The sequence below is a fragment of the Podarcis melisellensis genome (assembly GCF_964234715.1).
Source record: "Podarcis melisellensis genome assembly, chromosome: 7".
Taxonomy (NCBI): Eukaryota; Metazoa; Chordata; class Lepidosauria; order Squamata; family Lacertidae; genus Podarcis; species Podarcis melisellensis.
In genome coordinates, this window is record NC_138539.1 from 63,023,511 (window position 1) to 63,044,468 (window position 20,958).

General features: G+C 45.1%; 1 protein-coding gene across 1 annotated transcript in view; it reads left to right on the plus strand.

Moving 5' to 3' along the window:
* Window positions 1-20,958, plus strand: part of CAGE1 (cancer antigen 1) — a 30,535-nt gene that overhangs the window by 7,190 nt on the left and 2,387 nt on the right. The window contains exons 7-13 of the mRNA XM_081918179.1: window positions 1,804-1,926; window positions 2,706-2,855; window positions 5,764-5,874; window positions 7,025-7,105; window positions 7,456-7,563; window positions 8,391-8,495; window positions 9,354-9,424. Of these exons, the coding sequence (XP_081774305.1) occupies window positions 1,804-1,926; window positions 2,706-2,855; window positions 5,764-5,874; window positions 7,025-7,105; window positions 7,456-7,563; window positions 8,391-8,495; window positions 9,354-9,424 (749 nt within the window). The remainder of the gene's footprint in view (window positions 1-1,803; window positions 1,927-2,705; window positions 2,856-5,763; window positions 5,875-7,024; window positions 7,106-7,455; window positions 7,564-8,390; window positions 8,496-9,353; window positions 9,425-20,958) is intronic.

Here is a 20,958-nt window from a genome sequence, read left to right on the forward strand (position 1 = left end):
GAAACGGGACCCAAAATCCTCATTTTCCTCCTCCAAGGGAGCATTTCTAAAATGCATTAACTTGAGCTCTTGAATCAATGTATAAACAGAAAGCCAGCTGTATAAACAAGTCCTCAAAGCCCTCTCCTTTATCAGTCTGTGACGGCAATGGATGACCTTGCCAGTTCTGACCACAAAGATGCACAGACTTGTTGGTGACCTCCTGCCCCAAGATAAGAGTATAGGAACAGGAACAACCTTTTATGGTCAAGACTACTGGAACAGGAATATCTGTTTATGGTCATGGATGTCAGCTTACGTGTATAAGTTGACGTGGTTGGATTCCTGGGGAAGGGGGGAGAGGGTGCCTGGAGTATATATATATATATATATATATATATATATATATATATATTGCATGAAATATCTCATTTCTTTGGACGTGCTGTGAACTGACCACGCAAGTGCCTTCTGCTATCCGGAGAGCAGAATAAACTCTTTCTCTGAATCAACCTCGGTGTCATTTGACTCCTTCCTCCCTGGTCTGGGAGCAACGCTCACCCTACCATCAGTAAAGTCTAATAAGGCTACATTGATGGTCTTGATTTGCTCTTAGCTCAAAATTACAGATGCTTCCACACCAGCCCTTTCCTATAGAATTATCATCCTTTGTTCACTCACAGAGATCCAATTAATGTTGCCATTATTATCCAGCTATGATTGCAGGCCAGTGTTTTCTGCACCGTCCCTGGTTTTCCTTCCCAGATCTGATCTTTTGGGTTTTTTAATCAAATGCAATTGCAGCGTTAATGTGGGCAATTGGTCAAAGCATATTTAAAAAAAAATTCTTCAGAGTTCTTGTACCTTAAGTTAACAGTTTTGTATCTGTTGTACTTGATTGCTTCCTGTTAATTGCCGAGGTCAGTAATGAATCGCCCCCTTTAACATGTCTGAATGGCCACAGTGTCAGAAGAGAAAGGTTAATTACTGATTTCCTCTCATTATTCCAGTGCAGGGAAATTAAAGCCTTTCCCACTCCAGGATCAGAAACTAACATTAGAGTAGTCAAGAGACTATTTATAACTTAATTCCCGGGGTGTCCCCAACAAAAGACAATGAAATGAATGAGACTAGAAAACAGGAAATGTTTAAATAACATTGGAAAGGAACCTTTACAGAATGGGACTTAGTTGTGAGTAAACATTATAGAAGGATGTTAAAGGTAAAGGTAAAGGTACCCCTGCCCGTACGGGCCAGTCTTGTCAGACTCTAGGGTTGTGCGCCCATCTCACTCAAGAGGCCGAGGGCCAGCGCTGTCCGGAGACACTTCCGGGTCACGTGGCCAGCGTGACAAAGCTGCATCTGGCGAGCCAGAGCCGCACACGGAAACGCCGTTTACCTTCCCGCTAGTAAGCGGTCCCTATTTATCTACTTGCACCCGGGGGTGCTTTCGAACTGCTAGGTTGGCAGGCGCTGGGACTGAACGACGGGAGCGCACCCCGCTGTAGGGATTCGAACCGCCGACCTTTCGATAGGCAAACCCTAGGCGCTGAGGCTTTTACCCACAGCGCCACCTGCGTCACCAGAATGAGGTGCGTCACCAGAAGGATGTTGCGTCACCAGAAGGATGTTGGCCATAGGGAAAATTCAGGTACAACACAAACCTGCTTCGATTCTCCTCTGTAGTGAAGAGGTCCCCCCGCCCCCAGGTCACATCATTCCTAACAGTAACTGTGAATGTGAAGATTGACAAATTATGAGTGTTTGTTTTGAGGGATATACAAATAACCTAAGCTGATTGTTCTTGCACTCTCTTCATATTAGGAGCAGCTGCATTCCCAAATGATCCAGATTCTCAGATATGAACTTGGATTAAAGAGGGAAGAGTTGAGAAAGAAAGAAGAAATAATCGAGTGGAGCATGCACATTCTGGGAAGGTTTCTTTTGGTATGCTCAGTTTTATACCCCTGAGCTTTATCATTACCATTTTGAATTTTTGTCTGAGTGCACGTGTGGGTGCTTTCAGCCTTCAGTTTCTGTCAAAACTGCACCCTTTTCCAAATGGAAGTAGTAAGAAGTACATTCCATTTTAAAAGAAAGCCAAAAAAAAAAAAAAAGGAGGATGAGAAATTAGCCTATTTTCTCTTTTAAAAAATCACAAACATGCATTTAAACTGGTATGTCTTTTTAAGCTCCTGGAATGTTTACTTTTAAGCAAAACATACTTTTGGAAATGTTCATACAATTATGAACAGTAAGCGGCAGTTGGACAAAAGAGGGCAATGATTTTGGAGTAGCTGGTTGTATTAAAAATATTTACTGCAGAGATCTTTATATATATTTTTCTTGTGCTGGTGTCTGTTCTAAATAAAATATTGAACTTAGGGTAGGAGGAAACACAAGTTTTAAGCTTAAGTCCCCGTCCCCCCATCCATAGCTGTAAGGCAGGCTTCCTCAACCTTAGCCCTCCAGTTGTTTTTGGCCTACAACTCCCATGATCCCTAGCTAGCAGGACCAGTGGTCAGGGATGATGGGAATTGTAGTCTCAAAACATCTGGAGGGCTGAGGTTGAGGAAGCCTACTGTAGGCAATCAAAACCCCATAATATATTTTGCTTGCATAATGCTTTTTAATAGGTTTACAGTGCCGATATTCTATGTTCAACCTGTTTTCTTCTTTCTTTTATTATAATCTAATGTACCTCACTGTATCCTCTGTCAAAACAGAACATGAAGTCGATGCATTCAGCTTTGTCCATCAGAGATCTCCACAGTGAAGAAGACCATTTCAATTCTCCTTATGTCCAGAAAGCATCTCACCTCTTGTCAAAAATCTGCAGTCTTCTGGCTCTTGCAGAAGGATTACTTACCTGCCAGGTAATGCAAAATACCACAGCCCTTTTCAATAGCCACCTTGATAGCACCTAAAACATGAATTCTATGGTCCATCCAGAACGGCCAGTCACCCAGTATACACTGTACTGTATATTTCCAACAAGATTGAAATAAAGGATCTTTCAACTCTGCCAGTAAAACAAATCAGTCTTTATTATGTTTCCCTTCCCTCCAGCTTTTCTTCCGTCACCATTATGCAGGCAGATCACATGGATGTTACTATTTAGGAAGTAGTACTTCTCTGGCTCCTAAATCATTAACTATCAGACATGACACAAATGCAGCATTCTCTGTCTGGGTTGTGGTTTTTGTTGTTTTGTTTTGTTGCAGGGGTTCAGAGAGGGTGGGAAACAGAATGGCAGAAGAGAAAATGCCTTGAACAGTGGCCTGCATGGGTAGCCTACCCAAACCAACCATGATTCTGTTCACACAAGTACATCAGACAGAAACAGTACTGACCACATTTGTGTTTTATTGTATGCTCTTCCTTGAGTCCTTGGATAGTGCCTACGCAGTGATTGTGGTACGTTGAAATGTGCCTCCCAGTTTTAAAAGTTGGATACCTATGGATCACATAGGAAACACCTGGTTATGTCCTCCTGCTCTCTCTGTGGTTAGTGGTGCACTTTGAACAAATAACTAGCAAGGTATACACTTAGGTTTTAATTAAATGTCTGCATGTGTACTTGCGAGTTTCCCCATCCTTTTTGTATACCACCCACTAACTTTTTGTGCTTCGTAAATGCCAAGGTTCCATCCCTCATTATTATGAAAATACCTTTGCAGGCAAAGGGCTAGTTCAGGCAATCATGACAAGGTATCTTTGTTAGTGCAGTGTATGGTACTTTCTTCAAATGTGTAGCGTAATCTCTGGTGTGGACTGGGCATGGGTGTGCTTTTATATTTTGCCTGCAATGGTACAGGCAAAGTTACATAGTACACAAAGCAATAGCTTGCGTTAAAATTACATTAAATTTCCATGAGCATCGAAGTCAAGTGTATGGGAAAGTCTTTACAATTCACATTTCCCCCAGGACTAAACAAGGGGAAGTATTTAATGCAGAGCATCAGTTGCTTATTAGCATCTTTGGTGACATATTCAAATGGCAGGGTGCATCCTGACATTTTGCCACCGTTTTATAAAAAAACTTCAGAAAACATCAAGTCCCTGTTCTAAACCAGCTGAGTAAGATTTTTTTCCAGCTCTGAAAAGAATGGAATCACAGCTCGAAGCAAACTGAGTAACAACTCTTGAGTTCTGTTGGAGATACTTGGATAAGAAAAGTGCCATGCTGTACCGTGTTGTAATGTTCAGTAGCATTTCTCTATAGGAAATAGTGTTCCTTACATGGTAGACCACCCATGTCTCAGCAGTCAATGAATCTGATTCCTTCCAAGGAATATACACCCTGGTTCATATGCGGCTACATTCTTCAGTCTCACGTAGGAACCAGTGGAAAATAGGAAGTGCTTTTCCATCGGATTATGTGGATCTAGGTAACTCCTCTTGACTGCTTCCAGAGAGTCACCTCCCCTAGCACTGGTAGCACTGAACAGGAAGTGAGAGAAGAAGTACTTCTACAAAGAGGTGCACTCTCACCTGTTGCCATTGCTGGTTATCACCTCACCTGTTGCCATAATGCTTGGTGTGTCCGTTGTGTATATCTTGCTAGTTGATTTGGATTGCCAGTCGTCAGAATGGGGATCACCATAATCCACATGTGGATTGCCAGGTCAAGTACGTCTGGAAGTACACTAAGGAAACAAACAACTGACGAGTGAGCAACTCTGAAAAGCAGTGGGGAAAGAACGACCGCCTTCCTTCTAAAGACAAGGCCGCTCGCTGCTTCTCCCTGATGGAAATGGCTACCCAGTCTTGCCTTGGTTTTGTGTGTTAGCCATCCTAAGAACGTTTGCTACAGAGCAAATTCACTACTCAATAAAACTTCTGTTGAAACCAATGGCTGAAATGTGTCTCCTTTTCTCTGAATCTCACCCTTTTATTTCCCTGCTGTCTTCAGTGATGTTTACAAGCTTTCCCCTGTTGTTGTTTTTACCTGTTACCTAAACTTCCGATACCTGAGGCACACTTCAACTCTGATTCAAACTGTGAGCTGCGCTTCATCCTTGCCCACAAAAGGGCTTCTTTTTTTAAAGGGGTGTCCCTACGAATTCCTTCAAGCATTCAGTGAATGCTTGAGGGGACTACAAGAAAGGCCCTCACTGGCTATCCTCCCCTGAAATTAACATGTCTGCTGGCCATGCCTCTCCAGCAGCTGTGTCTTCTGCATTACGAAAAAGGGACCCTGTGCAGGACCAATTGTGTCGGGCTTCTCTGTGCAATTTTGAGCCATGATTGTCCAAGACAGCTGGTCAGTTGAACATGCATACAGGTGTACACTTGTATGTCCTGCTTCTGGTTAATGTCAATGCTCAATGATTTGGGAGCGATGTGGCCGGTAGTTGCATTCCCACTACTCCTTCATGTTTCCAGTAAATGCAGGAGCGGGTTCATATGGGCATCCCTTTAGTCTGTCTATAAGTAAGAATCACTTTACTCAAAATAGTCCACTTTGTCTGATTCTGCATGAGCATCTAGCCGTGTCTCTTACCAGGAAGAAGGGAAGACCAGGGGAGCGATTTGTGTGCAGAACAGCTTCCTGTGGGGTCGAACTTGAATTATTTGGATTGACTTATTTCTTGAAACGTGCAAACCGTTTTCTCACAGTCCAATGGCTTCCTCTCCAGCACACAATCAGGGAATTGCTGCTCTACAACATCATGTTTAGAAATTCACTTTATTACAAGTGATGCATTAATTCTTAGGAAACTAATTGGTGTCCATTTGGAGTTTAAACAATGTTTGTTTTATGTCACTGTTGTTTGATAGGACACAGATAATCAGGCAATTGCTGAGTGTTCCACAGAAAGTGAAACTGTTATTGAAGTGAAGGGGAAAATGCAGCGCCTGTTATTTAAAAAGAAAAGCTTGGAGAAAGAGGTATGGGCACTGGTTGTTTTCCCTCCCAGTTACATCCTGTTTTCATGTTTGCATCTGCAAGAACACTCCTGTCATCCTTAACCCTCATGTCAAAATATCTTCTAAACGTGCTGTATGTGAGACTTTGTACTTTTGTTTTGTGAACCACCCTCAGATCTTTTGATGAAGGGTATATAAATCTAATAAAGAATAATAAAACCATAAGACACCTTGGAAACTGCAGCTGGGGCAGAATATAGCGGCAAGACTGCTGACAGGAACAAAGTGTTGGTTTTAACCTGCAAAGCTCTATATGGCTCAGGACCCCGATATCTATAATAATAATAATAATAATTTATTATTTATACCCCGCCCATCTGGCTGAGTTTCCCCAGCTACTCTGGGCTGCTCCCAATCAAGTGTTAAAAACAGTACAGCTTCCCCCAATTTGAATATATCCGGACCCTGTGTTCATCACTCGAGGCCCTCCACCAGATGCCCCGTCTGCAGGGCCGGCCCATTCATGAGGTAATGTGAGGCAACCACCTTAGGCAGCAGGATCCACCAGGGCAGCAGATTCAGCTTCCGAGGAATAAATCACCTGCTGCTGCTGCTGCCACTGTAGCAATGGCAGCGACGGCTGTGGTGTGCTCCTTGGAGCCACTCTGAGATTGATAGTTATGTTCTGAGGAAAAGCTCTGTGGTCTGCATACGATAGAGAATATATACGGTAAATCCATAAAGTACCACTTATGAATTCAGGGCACATACAGCTATTCTCGATGGGAGGTTGGTCTGTACGTCTGAGTCTTGTTCATGAGAATGCTGTGCAATGGCAGGTGAACTTCATAAGGATCCTATGCATTCTGTCATATGGACAAAAACAACACATTTCAACCATCCCCATATTTCTTACAAAATAAGCAATAAACTGAACTACATGCCCTGCCACAAGTACAGGAGCAGTCTGCTGGGATCAATTAATGTGCCATTGCAAGATGGATAGTGAATTAACATGAAATTTACCGCTTCTTGAATATGTCAGTTTTGCTTTGGGATATATGTATAACATATAAGAAAGTCTGGGGAGAAGCAAACACAATTGAATGAAATATGTTCAATTTTACCTCTCCCTCTCTCTTGCCTATAATTCATCACTATAAATATTTAGTTGAGGAAACACAAAGAAAACATAGCAGCCATGAGGGAGTTGATAATTAATGAGAAGGCGTCTGAAGACCCCGATACTGAGGTGAGTTCAATATTATGAAAAAGAACAGAAATTAAAAGAAAATCAGAAGGAGAATTGGATTTTGTGCATTATGGAGCATTAATTTTAAACAAGAAGTTCCATTAATATGGCTGCAGTCCTATATACTCACTTGGGGGGACTTGACCATGTGGTAAATACTGTAGACTTGCTATGTATACATAAAAAGGCCTGCTATTGCTAAGAAAAGTAGCAAATATGGGATACGTTCCTAAACAGACTTATTAGGGAGTAAGCCAAATGGAAGTAAGCAGGACTTACTTCCAAGTAAACATACTAGGGTTACCCTGTTAAAGGCTAATGCCTTGTTCTGAATGGGTATTTATTCACAGGCTACAGAAGCTGGCGAACAGGAATCAGAAAATGGCGGAGACCTGCCTGATCTTCTGAGAACAAAATTGAGTGAATACCACAAGCAAACTGATGAGCTCCAAGCTGAGGTGAGTAGATATGAGAGAAAGAGGGCTCAGGAATAAGTTCCATGAAATTGCTTCCATTTCCAGAAAACTGAGGTTCTTGTTATCATTGGCAAAACTTAAATCCTTGGAAGGTTTTCAGAAGAAATCCATGGGAATTCTGTTCCTGATTCTGTTACATGCCTGATGGTTGCCCCCCATGGTTGTCCAAAAGGATCAGTTTTAGCCCAAAACAGCAACAAAGGAATTAGCCCTCATAATGGATAGCTCCATTGGTTAGAGTGTGAAGCTGATAACGCCACAGTCATGGGTTCAATCCCCATGTGGGACAGCTGTATATTCCTGCCTTGCAGCGGGTTGGACTAGATGATCCTCAGGGTCCCTTTCAACTCTACAGTTCTATGATTCTGTAAGCAAAGAGCCAAGAGAATCTTGCTTTGAATAGCTCCTGGGTGCACTTCTAGAGGGACTTCTACACAAAATAGTTTCTGGATGAAACAAATTGCCCTATAAGCACATATTTGTATGGGGCAGTTGTCTTTCCTGCCTTAGTCCATTACGTCATTGAAGAAGCATTCATTTCCCAAGGGAGGAAAATGGGCACACTCCTGGGATGATGTGTTGATTGTATCAGCTGCTCCCAGGATGTATCCCAGGAAAAATAGTTGGTGTTGACAGGCTTAATCTATGGCTGAACATGACTAGCCCTAGTAATGTGCTAGGCACTTTGGAGAATACAAAAATAATGGGTGGTATTCAATGACCTTTTACTCAGAGTAGACCCATTAAAATGAGTCAACCTGGCCAAGTTTTATCCATTCATTTTAATGAGACATTCTTTCTTTGGAAAGATTAAAGCACTGGAAGCTAATCTGGCATCCAAAGAAGAAGTATGCAAGAAGCTCACTGGAGAAATTGTCGAGCTTCAGAAGGATTTGGGCAGCTTGACATGCAAGGTATGAGCATGAGCTGATGTTACTCTGACAAGGTTGAAAAACTCAATTCACTTTCAAAACATAGTAACTGTAATCTGGAGTTGTACTCATTGCTAGATCAGTTGCAGGTTTATCTTGTCCAGCATTCTGCTCCCAACCATGGCCAGATGTGTCTGGAAGCTCTTTACTGAGCTATTGACATCCCTGAAACAAAGCTCCAAGAAACTTGGTTAGATTTACACCTGGGCTTCATCCACCTTTGAACAAACATTCCCCACAAAAAATGCTTAGGCTAGAATAAATCACAGACACTTAACTTGGCAAAGATTTTACTCACAGAGTTTTCAGAAGTAAGAGCAAGCAATTCTCCATCTATTGGCAGTAAAATAAAGAATAAAATGCTGCAAATGACTTAAAAGGAAACAACTTGTTTTCATTACCAAAAGAATGGAAAGATGCAAGCTGTAAAAATCTCTTTTTGGAGAGATGCAATTCACTTGCAGGATCAGATGTGCTCCACCCTTGTCATAGTGCAGAGTGATAGTGTAAACATACCAGTAAGATCCACCTCCAGCCCATTTAACTCATTTAATTACCCCAGTGGATTCACTGGGATTATATGCAGTGATTTTAAAAAATGGATTTCTGTATGCAGTGCTCATGTGGATGACGTTCCATAGATCAGTGATAATGCTGATATTTATGTATTGCTATAATGTTGCAAAAAGGCAGGATTTTCAAGTGTACTCAAGGCAGATCACAATTAATAAAATATCATATACAATCAAAGATGCAATAATATTATGCTTTAATTGAGATTTCACGGGCTGTTTTCTCTTTTGTACTATGCTAAATCATTTTCTGATTTTATTTTAAAAGGTGACATCATATGAGGAAATCATAGAATGCGCTGACAAAAGGCTTGAACAAGCCAATTCAGAAATATCTGAGTAGGTATAGCACTGCTTCTGGATTCTTTTCTGTTGTATATGTTCCAGAAACACATAGTAAGAGACAATTCCTGCACTTGGAAAACTGAGTGAAACCTAAATGAAATTTTGTAATCAGGTGTTTTAGCACTGCAGTATTTCATAGAGCCACTTCAGATTAGGAACTCTCTAACCAAATGCTGGGCTGATATTAAAGCACATGGCTGCACCCATTTGATACAGTTTTGGCGGCCACCAGAGAGATGTGTGGAGTCACTGCTCTCTAGCTAAATCAAATAGCTGCTCTGCTTCTTGAGGAGGAAGTGTGTTCAGCTCAATGTTCTCTGGGGTTGCAAATTAACTTGGGCTGTTTTGGTGTGAAAGCAGCCTAAAGATGCGATCTCAGGGCTTAGTCCGTTCCAGGTTCACACCTGACCACACCGCTATTTTCAGTGGCAAATGATGCATGGCACACCATCCATGTGTAAGGCAGCCTCAGTAAGAAGGGGGTGTTTTTCACCAAAGTAGAGTCACAGATAGATCAACACTTCCTTTCTCCCCACCCCTTTTTTTTTAATTCTGCCACTGTTTTGGAATTTTATTAACCTCTCAAATGGGGGGTCTGAAATCCCACAGGGATGAAAACAAGTGTTGGCTAGTTTCAGGGGAAAGCAAAATGGAAGAAGCAGCATTAAGTAGGCCATTTCCCCATATTGGAAGGTTGGAAGCCTCAGGCCTGAGGGCCAAAGGTCGCTCTCCAGGCCCCTCTGTCTGCAGTCACATTAGCAATGGCCAGGGGTTGATTTTGGGATTGAGTGACAGGAAGAAAAATAACAGGCAGAATAATTGTCCCTCAGGACTTTCCCTTAGCCGCATTGTCCTGGGTCACACTTCACGTCATCCTCAGGTGCTTTTGTGTGACAAAAAGATCCTTGCCCTGTTCCTTCTCTCACACAAAAGTGTCCCACACTAAGGGCCCTTTATGACAGAGGAAAAAACAGACAAGACAGAGAAAGAGCCTCTCAGTTTTTAAATCTGTGTTTTAACTTTGGGGATGTGGTTTCATTTCTGTTTTCTTTTTGCGGCTTTTGATTTTGTGGCTTTGTGCCTTGTTTCGCCTTTACGTGGCTTCCATATTTATTTATTAAACTGCCAGAGAAGTTTATGTTATATGAAGACATACAAATGCTGACTGATAAATAAATAAATAAATAGTAAATAGTAAATAAGAGTTATTCGTTAATTTCAGTATACTCAAGCTTATTTCTTCCTACCCAGAAGAAAGTGGCAAAGTTAGGTATTTTGTGAATGGTTACAGGCAAATTAAGAGTCTTGGGGGTGGGGTGGGGAGTGAACTTTATACATATACAATCCGCAGCATTAAATCGAAACAGCGAAGGCATGTAGAGGTGATCTTATGACTGTCCCAGATTCACTTCTCCTGGGGAATCTTTGAAACTTGAACCTAAAGGACTTTCAGGAAGTGTTGCAACACCTTCTTCTGTAGATCGGCTTTCAAGGCACACATTTGGAGTTTTCATACATTTACCCTAGTGCATTAGTTTATATTTTATGTTGGGGTTTGCTGGGTGATCATTTTTTAAAAGTGATGTTGCTTTCAGCCCTTAGAAATCTGAAGGGAGAAGGGAACGGTTAATCATTAATATTATCTACACATAGTAAATTCCAGCACTCTGCTAGGATGGCTACACAAGCTCAAACTCAAAAATGCAGTTATTTGCAAAGTCTAAATCAGACAGGTCAGGAGGCCGTTTCCTGTCTAACCAGCTATCTGAAACTGCTGATGTTAGCTACAGGTCAGAAGGTCGTTTCCTGCCTAGCCAGAAACTGCTGTCAACTAAAAACCACTAGCAAGATGTTTCCTGCTTTGCTTCTGCTTTAAGTAATGCAAGATAAGAAGAGATACAAGGGAATGCTTAGCTAGCAAAAGAAGACACGTGTACAAGGAGGTGGGAGGGGGTGCTTACTGAGCAGAGAAAATGCTTAACCAGCAGAGGAAGTGCTTAGCTAGCAGCCTTAGCCAGCAAATATTGATATGCCCTAAAAGGGAATGAGTTGAAAACTTGCCAGCTGATTGGGGAAGGTTTGGGGGAGGTCTGGGAGGTGGGTAAATACTCTCAAAGTATAAGAAGGCTTGCAAATGCGTATTGCTTTACAGTCAGATTTCAGAAACTATATTCTGCTGGCTGTCTCTGTGCACAGATTTGCAATAAAACTCTTTTCTCCAAAGAAGAAACTTTCCTGGAATTTTTTTATTCTCTTCTCGGTCCTGGGGACGCGGGTAAGCAATTCTCTGGCAAAGTAAAGGGCCTAAGCCTACAGCTTGGTGCATTGGCCGGGAATCTTGGCCCCACCCCAGAGGGCCGGGGAGGGCCAGGCTCGACCTCGGTGAACAGCTCGGATCGGCGTTTTGCAGGCTCCAAGCGCGCACCCTGCCAATTCGTGGGGGGAACCAGCCACACCGCTCCGGAGTGGAGACACAGGTCGAGGGAGAAAAGAGAACTGGCCAGAAGGGGTCTGCAGCGAAAAAAGGTAAGCCCAAGGGAAAGGGCGAGGCCTGATCAGCCTCACCTGGCTGTGGCAGTACAGTGCCAGCCAGGAACAAGGGGATTGGTTGTGCAGTACAGTGCCAGCCACCAGGAATAAGGGGACTGGTTGTGCAGGAGAATGCCACCAGCATAAATTTGGAACAGAGGAAGGAGGGGAAATTATATTGATGTGATTTGTATGTTGTGTGTGTTGCATGTCAGATACTCCGGTGATTGAATTGTCGAGTGTGGGCCGGGGTATTAGTGCCCCTTGGTCGAGCGATTGCAGGGTTGTGCGTTTTCTGCCAGGGCGACCTCGTGCAGGCCACAATCTGTATTATTTGGTGTGTGAAAGAATTTATAACCCAGTTAGGAGAGGAGTATCTGAAGGAAAAAAAAAAAAAATGGGGTCTGGGGCAAGCCAATGTAGTCCCCTGGAATGCTTTTTAAACAATTGGAAAGCCGCCACAAAAAGTTATGACTGGGGAATTAAATTAAGAAGACAGAGAATGAGGACATTGTGTGAAGTTGACTGGCCCGCACAAACTAATTGGCCGTCAGGAGGAAGCTTTGATTTGCAACTAATCAGTCCATTATATCAGAACATATTGAATGCCCACCCCGACCAAATCCCTTACATTTCTACTTGGAAAACCAATGTAGAAAAGAACCCACCATGGTTGAAAGCCTGCCAAGGCGACGCCCCACAAAGTACAGTTTGTGCAGTTCGACCGGCAGGGAAGTCAGAAAAGCCCCCAGTGATACCAGACCCAGAAGATGAGGAGGGGGAAGTCATCAAACCACCGCCACCCTATGCTCCACCAACTGCCCCTCTGGCAAATCCCCCAGGCCCAGGTCTCCAGGCACCGGGAGGAGCCGGTCCCCAGGCCCAAGCAAGCCCTGCACCAAGTCTAGAAAAAAGGGACAGCAACTTGTTAATGAATGATGAGTTAGAGGAAAAGAAGGAGGAAGAAGATGATGAGGAATTTATAGAGGAGTTGATAAGATGGACTGAGAAGAATATGAGGTGGACCACGGAACAGGAGGAACGCATTACGGCATACGTAAGCCCCTATGCGGAAAAATTGGATGTGAGTCCCTTGTTAGTTGAGGCAGCAGAATGCTGCACCCCTGACAAGAGAAAGAGATGGCAACGTAAGTGGGGACAGGCAGCGAAGAAAGTTATGTCTCATAGACAGTATGAGAAAACCAGGAGGGATCAGGCAGCCGGAGTACTACCCCTCCGAAGGGTTTATGACCCACCGGGACCTCCAGGAGCTAATGGGGCAGCAGCAGAACGGACCTACACGGTCCAGCATATACCCTTTTCGAGTGCAGATGTCTGTAATTGGAGAAATCAAAATCCTTCATTTGAGGAAAACCCAGCGAAAATCATAAAGCTGTTTGAAGGGATTTTTAAAACTTATAATCCCACCTTTGATGATGTGCAGTATTTAATGGATGCGCTGCTAACCACAGAAGAGACTAGGCGCATCCATGCTGAAGCCCGAGCACACATGAGAGCGCAGGGAGTGCAGGATCCAGCTATTACAGCAGGGTACCCTGAAAACACCCCGAATTGGGATTATCAAACTACTGGTGGCCAGAACATCCTCACTACCTACCGCCAGAATGTATTAAATGGAATGAGAAGGGCAGCCAGGAAACCCACCAACTTTGTAAAGGTTAGAGAGGTAGTGCAGGGAAATGAAGAGGCCCCAGGAGCATATTTAGAACGCCTGAAGGAAGCTTACCGCCAGTATACTCCTGTGGACCCAGATGAGGCTGCCAACGCCCCTATCTTAAAAGCTGCCTTTGTAGCGCAAGCGGCAGCCGATGTCCGTCGAAAGATTCAAAAAAACGAGGGGTTCATGGGCCACACCCTAGAGTGGATGTTAGAACTGGCTCAAACCACCTATAATCAGAGGGAGGAAGAGGCGCAGAAGAAAAAGGAGAAGTATCAAGCAAAGAAGTTGATGGCGCTACAGGCTACCGCACCCACCCCTCAGGGAAGAGGAAGTGCCCGGGGAGGAGGGCAAGGCCGTCTGGGAAGGAACCAGTGCGCCATCTGCCGGCAGGAAGGGCACTGGAAAAGAGAATGCCCACAGGCTCACTCAGGTGGAAGGGGAAGAGGAGAGCGAATCCCAGGCCCAATCCCCGAGGGACCTGGACAGGGACTGAGACCCTGGACATCGGCAAATGCAGGCAGGGGTAGAGGACGTGGACAAGGGCCTCCCTGGCACCCTCCAGCCCAAAGACAACCCGGCGCAATGAGCCTGAGAGAAGAGGAAGAATATTAGGACAGACCGGGCCCAGCTGATTTAGGTTCCCGTGAGCCCATGGTCAAAATACAAACAGGGAACCGAACCATCCCCTTCATGGTTGACACAGGAGCCGCCCACTCTGTTTTGCCAGTACCAGTGTCCAAGCCCACCAAGCAAACAATTAACATAATAGGAGCTACAGGCAAATCACAAAGAGCCCCATTCCTGCAATCTGTTGTCTGTCGCCTGGGTGGCCAAGTGGTCCAACACAAGTTTTTGTATATACCAGAGTGCCCTATCCCATTATTGGGCCGAGACCTGCTATCAAAATTGCAAGCCCAGATCTCCTTCCAACCAACAGGGGAAGTGGCAATGACCACAGGGCCGGCAGGGGAGTTCTCCTTAGAGGTACCCTTGAGGGAACATTGGCGCTTAATGATGGTAAAAGAAGAGGAGGGGATTATTCCAGAAGACCTCCTGCAAAAGGTTAACCCTGGTGTATGGGCAGAAGGCAACCCGCCCGGAATGGCAAAGAACATCCCACCTATAATAGTCAAGCCCAAACCGTTCGCCAACCCTGTGGCTGTGAACCAGTACCCTATCCCCCGGCGAGCTGCAGAAGGAGTATGGGTACATTTGGAACGGTTACTTCGCCATGGCATCCTGAGGCAGTGTCAATCTCAGTGGAACACCCCACTCTTGCCGGTGAAGAAGGAAGATAACTCGTATCGCCCGGTCCAAGACCTTAGATTAGTTAACCAAGCCGTGGAAACCCTCCACCCCAATGTGCCCAATCCTTACACGCTGTTGAGTCTAATCCCTCCCACCGCATGTTATTTCACAGTACTGGACTTGAAGGATGCATTCTTTTGTTGCCGTTTGGCAGAAGAAAGCCAACCCCTGTTTGCATTTCAATGGACAGATCCAGGAACAGGCACCAGGGTGCAATACACGTGGACAAGGCTTCCACAAGGCTTCAAGAATTCTCCAACCCTTTTTGGGGTTGCATTGGCCTCGGACCTGTCTAGCTTCCCCACCAGCCCACACAGGATTCTGTTGCAGTACGCAGATGACCTTCTTTTGGCCTGTTCAGACGAGGACACGTGTATGGAAGCCACCAAGGACTTGTTAAATCATCTGGCTGAAGCAGGATACCGAGTATCTAAGAAAAAGGCCCAAATATGCCAACCCATCGTAAAATACCTTGGATTTGATATATCCCATCAGCGACGGACCCTAAGGGAAGAAAGGAAGCAAGCCATCATCCAGATTCCAGAGCCAAAGAATCGCAGGGAACTTCGTGGTTTTTTGGGCTCGGCAGGATTCTGTAGAATATGGATACCAAACTACAGCACAATTGCCAAGCCTCTGCATGAATCAACCAGAGGAACTGAAAAGGACCCCTTTGTGTGGAAAGAAGAGCAACAACAGGCCTTCAAGGATCTGAAAAGGGCATTGCAGCAAGCACCAGCGCTGGGCATCCCAAATCCTGAAAAGCCTTTCTCCCTGTTTGTGGATGAAGACCAGGGAACAGCAAAGGGAGTGCTATGTCAAAAATTGGGAAGCTGGCAGCAGCCCGTGGCATACCTATCTGAGCGCCTGACGCCTACAGAACAAGGCTTACCACCGTGCATGAGAGCAGTTGTGGCAGTAGCCACCCTATTGAACAAAGCAGACAAATTTACTTTTGGCCAAGACACTGTTTGTGTGACCCCGCATGCAGTCCCAGCTCTGCTTGACATGAAGGGCACCTATTTCCTCTCCCAAGCAAAAATGAGAAAGTGCCAGATGTTATTGTTGCACCCACGTTTGAAGTTCCAGGTCACCACCGCCCTCAACCCAGCTACCCTGTTGCCGGTAGGAGAAGGTGAGGAGAAGACGCACGACTGCATTGAAGTAATGGACGAAGTATATTCCAGCAGGCCTGATCTCAAAGACGAAGCAGACCCCCACTGGCTTTCATGGTTTGTGGATGGAAGCAGCTTTGTCGAGGCTGGGCAGCGAAAAGCAGGCTATGCAGTGGTAGCCCTGGACGACCAGGTGGTCGAAGCAAAGTCACTCCCGCCTGGAACATCGGCCCAGCTGGCAGAACTAACTGCGCTTACCAGAGCCCTGAGCCTGGCAAAGGGACAGAAGATAAACATCTATACTGATTCTAAGTATGCATTCCTGACCTTACACGCCCATGGAGCCTTATGGAAAGAGAGAGGTTTGCTTACCTCCAGAGGAAACCAGGTGGCCCACCCACAAGCTTTGTTGAACCTTCTGGATGCTGTATGGGAGCCTGAAGCGGTAGCAGTTATCCATTGCTATGGCCACAAGACTGGACCAGGGGAAGTGGCCAGAGGAAATCGATTGGCAGACAAAGTGGCCAAAGAAGCAGCCCGGGAACTGGCCCCCGCTTCGGTTATTGGAGCCCTGGTCCCAGAAGAGATTTTAAGCACCACTGACAAGCCAGCTTATACGAAGCAGGAAAGGGACACTGCAGATGCTCAGGAGCTGACATTGTCCAAAGAAGGATGGTACCTTACCCCTGATGACAGGATATGGATTCCAGAGTCCCTTTCTCGGCAGGTTACTCAGAGATACCATGATTCAACCCACATAGGACCAGATGCTACAACCAAGCAGCTGGAAAAGTGCTTCTACATAGCCCACCTCTACCAACTGGCAGCCCAGATCTCCAGGAAATGCCTGCTGTGTCAAAAGAATAATCCCAGAACCGGACCACTGGCTCCCCCAGGGATTCAGCACAGTGGAACGGCACCTATGGAAGATCTTGTCGTGGACTTTACTGAATTACCCCGTTGTGGACTACACCACTATCTGCTGGTGGCAGTGTGCACCTACACCGGATGGGTCGAAGCATGGCCCACAAAGACTGAAAAGGCATTTGAAGTAACCAGGTGCCTGCTTAGGGAAATCATCCCTCGCTATGGATTGCCAAGGTCCATAGGATCTGATAATGGACCAGCATTTGTTCATGCAGTCCTACAGGGGCTGGCAAAAGCGCTCCAGATCAACTGGAAGCTGCATACTGCTTATAGACCCCAGAGTTCTGGAAAAGTAGAGAGAATGAACAGAACTCTAAAGAATCAGCTGTCCAAGCTGACTCAGGAAACCGGGTCTAATTGGGTGACCATGTTGCCCTTGGCATTACTCAGGGTCCGCAGTCTCCCGTCAAAGCGAACCCACCTGTCACCTTTTGAAATTCTGTTTGGAAGACCAGTTCCATATGTTAGAATGTTGACTCCATATGCTAGCCAAGATGTGCAATTGAATAATTATGTACAGTCACTCTCCCAAGTTTTCTCTTATCTCAACAGGTGGACCCAGGCTCGCACCCCATGTGTGTTGACTGAACCGTTCCATCAGTTCGAGCCAGGTGACGAAGTGTGGGTGAAAGACTGGCAGCGAGCCCCCCTACAGCCCTGCTGGAGGGGACCCTATACTGTGCTACTCTCTACACCTACTGCTGTGAAGGTTGCCGGCATCACCCCGTGGGTCCACCATACTCGAGTGAAGAAAGCCATCTCAGATTGGACAGTAACACCAGATCCAGAGAACTCCCTTCGGCTGACCATCTCCAGACGCCTGGCAGACGACCGCTCTGCTGATATCACACCGGAAGCTGATATCTCAACGCACAGCTGAAGAATTGGATGGGAGGGGCGCCCGCGGGCAGCGTCCCCAACTCCGTGCCGGGACTAACCCAGGAAGTTCACCAGGACATTTAATATTTCCGTAGGGACTTTCTCTTTTCTTTTTGTTATCTGCTCTATGTCCCACAGCCCTGACCTCACTGAGCCATACCGCATTTATTGGCCTGATGGCCTCTGCTACGACTGGTTCGTCTTGCCGGTGGTAAGAGATGGTGTGCTCTATGGCTATTGGAAACTGGGATTTGATGAGATTGCTGTTTTAAAACACCCCACTGCCCCGTTGTGGCTCCTCTCCCACACCACTGCCCAGCACGCGTGGATAGTGCTCATACGGGAAGTTGCAGAGACGGTCGAAATCTATCGAGTTCTAGACCGCTCTTGCTGCTGTGGGAGGGTAGTCAACTGTTATATGGGAGGTAGAGCACTGTACCAACCTCATTTGATAGACCAGGTCCTACTCTTAATGCAGGCGATAGATGGGACGGAACCTATCTTAATGCAAGTATTGCAGGGGTGGGAGCCTTAACCAGGTGTGCATTGAAATTGCTAAACAAGTGGTTCAATCCACCCATCAGGGTTAGCAGAAAAGTTGACCCACGTAGTAGGAGCATCAGCTCACCAGTGGACTCTCATCCTTGAGGCTCAACAGGTAGTTAGGCACAAATATCAGTGAGCTCTTCAACAATGAGCACACCCCCTGAATATTGGTGGGAGGAACCATGGAAGGATTGGGGTTGGTGGATAGGGGTTATCTCAACCGCTCTTGTCATATGGATGTGTGTTTTCTTTTGCTGGCATGAGCGTCACCGATTTTGTGGGAGGGAACAACCAGCCCCCATCCCCTTGACCCTTCTGGTACTCGCCCTACTTGGGTTGGGTCTGGGAGATGACTCACATATACGGAAAACCGACCGGTCAGAGCCCTATCATCAGATTTGGAGTAATAATACCTATGTTAGAGATATAGATCGTTTCTCTTCTATGCTTAATCTTTCTGAATGTTGGGTTTGTATGCATATCCCTCCTCAATTTAAGAAGCCTGGCATACTACTGCATAGTATTCCAATAAATGAGTCATTTAGAATTAGTAATCTTATGTCAGATGGTCGCACCTATTCACCCCCAGTGTTTCTGTCACTCATGGAACAGGCACCTCGTTGTCTCCGTTTCAATCATAACAGCAGCAATTTTTTAGGTCACTATCCATATTGCAATTGGACTTATGAGTATATTAATGGATCTTCCTGCTTCCAAAAAGGTACTTCCATTTATGATGCTATGTGTGTCGATTTTTATACTTGGTTTACCTGGATGACGGCGCGCAGCAGATCTAACTGCCTGCTCCAGTCTGATTTGTGGTTGCTCTGTGGCACAAGAGCCTACAAAGAAATCCCCTCTGCCTTTTCTGGAACCTGTACTTTAGGAGTAGTCGTACCCCTGGTGTATAAGATGGATAAGCTCCCAACAGTCCGTCTGCGTAACAAAAGGGACGCGAAATCACCTATTAACCAGTATACCGGCACAGCCATCTCTAGGTCCCTTCTACCCCCTTTGGGTGTAGCCATGAATTACCAGGATCTGCATAGATTGGCAAACTGGACCGAGGCTTTGTTTAACTCCACCATCTCGGCCTTAAAAGCAATTAATAAGGAAATGTCAGAGATAAGGGAGGTAGTCCTTCAAAATCGTTACGCTTTGGATGTAGTCCTTGCCTCTAAGGGCGGAGTTTGTGCCTTAATTCATTCCCATTGCTGCATGTACATTTCAGACCAGTCAGCAAATATTTCAGCCACCATCAACCACATGGAAACAATGATAGCTGAAAACCCGCTGAAAGCCACAGGGAGTGATGCATGGGGTTGGATGTATTCCTGGCTCCCTGATGGCAGTTGGCTCAGGAATATTATAGTATTATTAGCAGGACCGCTATTAATCCTTTTGCTTCTTTGCCTCTGTATCCCCTGCTTATTGCAATGCTTGCAGCAAATGATGCAAAGACTCCTGTCACGGAAGCTAGGACCCACAGTCATCGCTGTGATGAGGGAGTATAGGCCCATACCCCAGAACGAACCTAAGTATTAGGTTGTTCAGAAGAAGAGGAGGGATTGAAGGGAGAAGGGAACGGTTAATCATTAATATTATCTACACATAGTAAATTCCAGCACTCTGCTAGGATGGCTACACAAGCTCAAACTCAAAAATGCAGTTATTTGCAAAGTCTAAATCAGACAGGTCAGGAGGCCGTTTCCTGTCTAACCAGCTATCTGAAACTGCTGATGTTAGCTACAGGTCAGAAGGTCGTTTCCTGCCTAGCCAGAAACTGCTGTCAACTAAAAACCACTAGCAAGATGTTTCCTGCTTTGCTTCTGCTTTAAGTAATGCAAGATAAGAAGAGATACAAGGGAATGCTTAGCTAGCAAAAGAAGACACGTGTACAAGGAGGTGGGAGGGGGTGCTTACTGAGCAGAGAAAATGCTTAACCAGCAGAGGAAGTGCTTAGCTAGCAGCCTTAGCCAGCAAATATTGATATGCCCTAAAAGGGAATGAGTTGAAAACTTGCCAGCTGATTGGGGAAGGTTTGGGGGAGGTCTGGGAGGTGGGTAAATACTCTCAAAGTATAAGAAGGCTTGCAAATGCGTATTGCTTTACAGTCAGATTTCAGAAACTATATTCTGCTGGCTGTCTCTGTGCACAGATTTGCAATAAAACTCTTTTCTCCAAAGAAGAAACTTTCCTGGAATTTTTTTATTCTCTTCTCGGTCCTGGGGACGCGGGTAAGCAATTCTCTGGCAAAGTAAAGGGCCTAAGCCTACAAATCAAAATTATGACAATTCCATTATTATGTCAGATACAAATTTCAGACACATATGAAGAAACTCTTTTTGGATTGTAAAAGTGAAATTGCAAATCTATCTACAAACCAAGAACTTTAGCTGCCTGTTTTTTAAAAAGTGTATTTGTATCCCGAGTCTCGAAACATTTATTTATTTTTCTTGGAAGCAAACTGCATTGACATCAATTGGATTTATTTCCAAGTAAATGTGTTTCAGACTGGAATAGCAGTTTGCAAATCGTCGTTG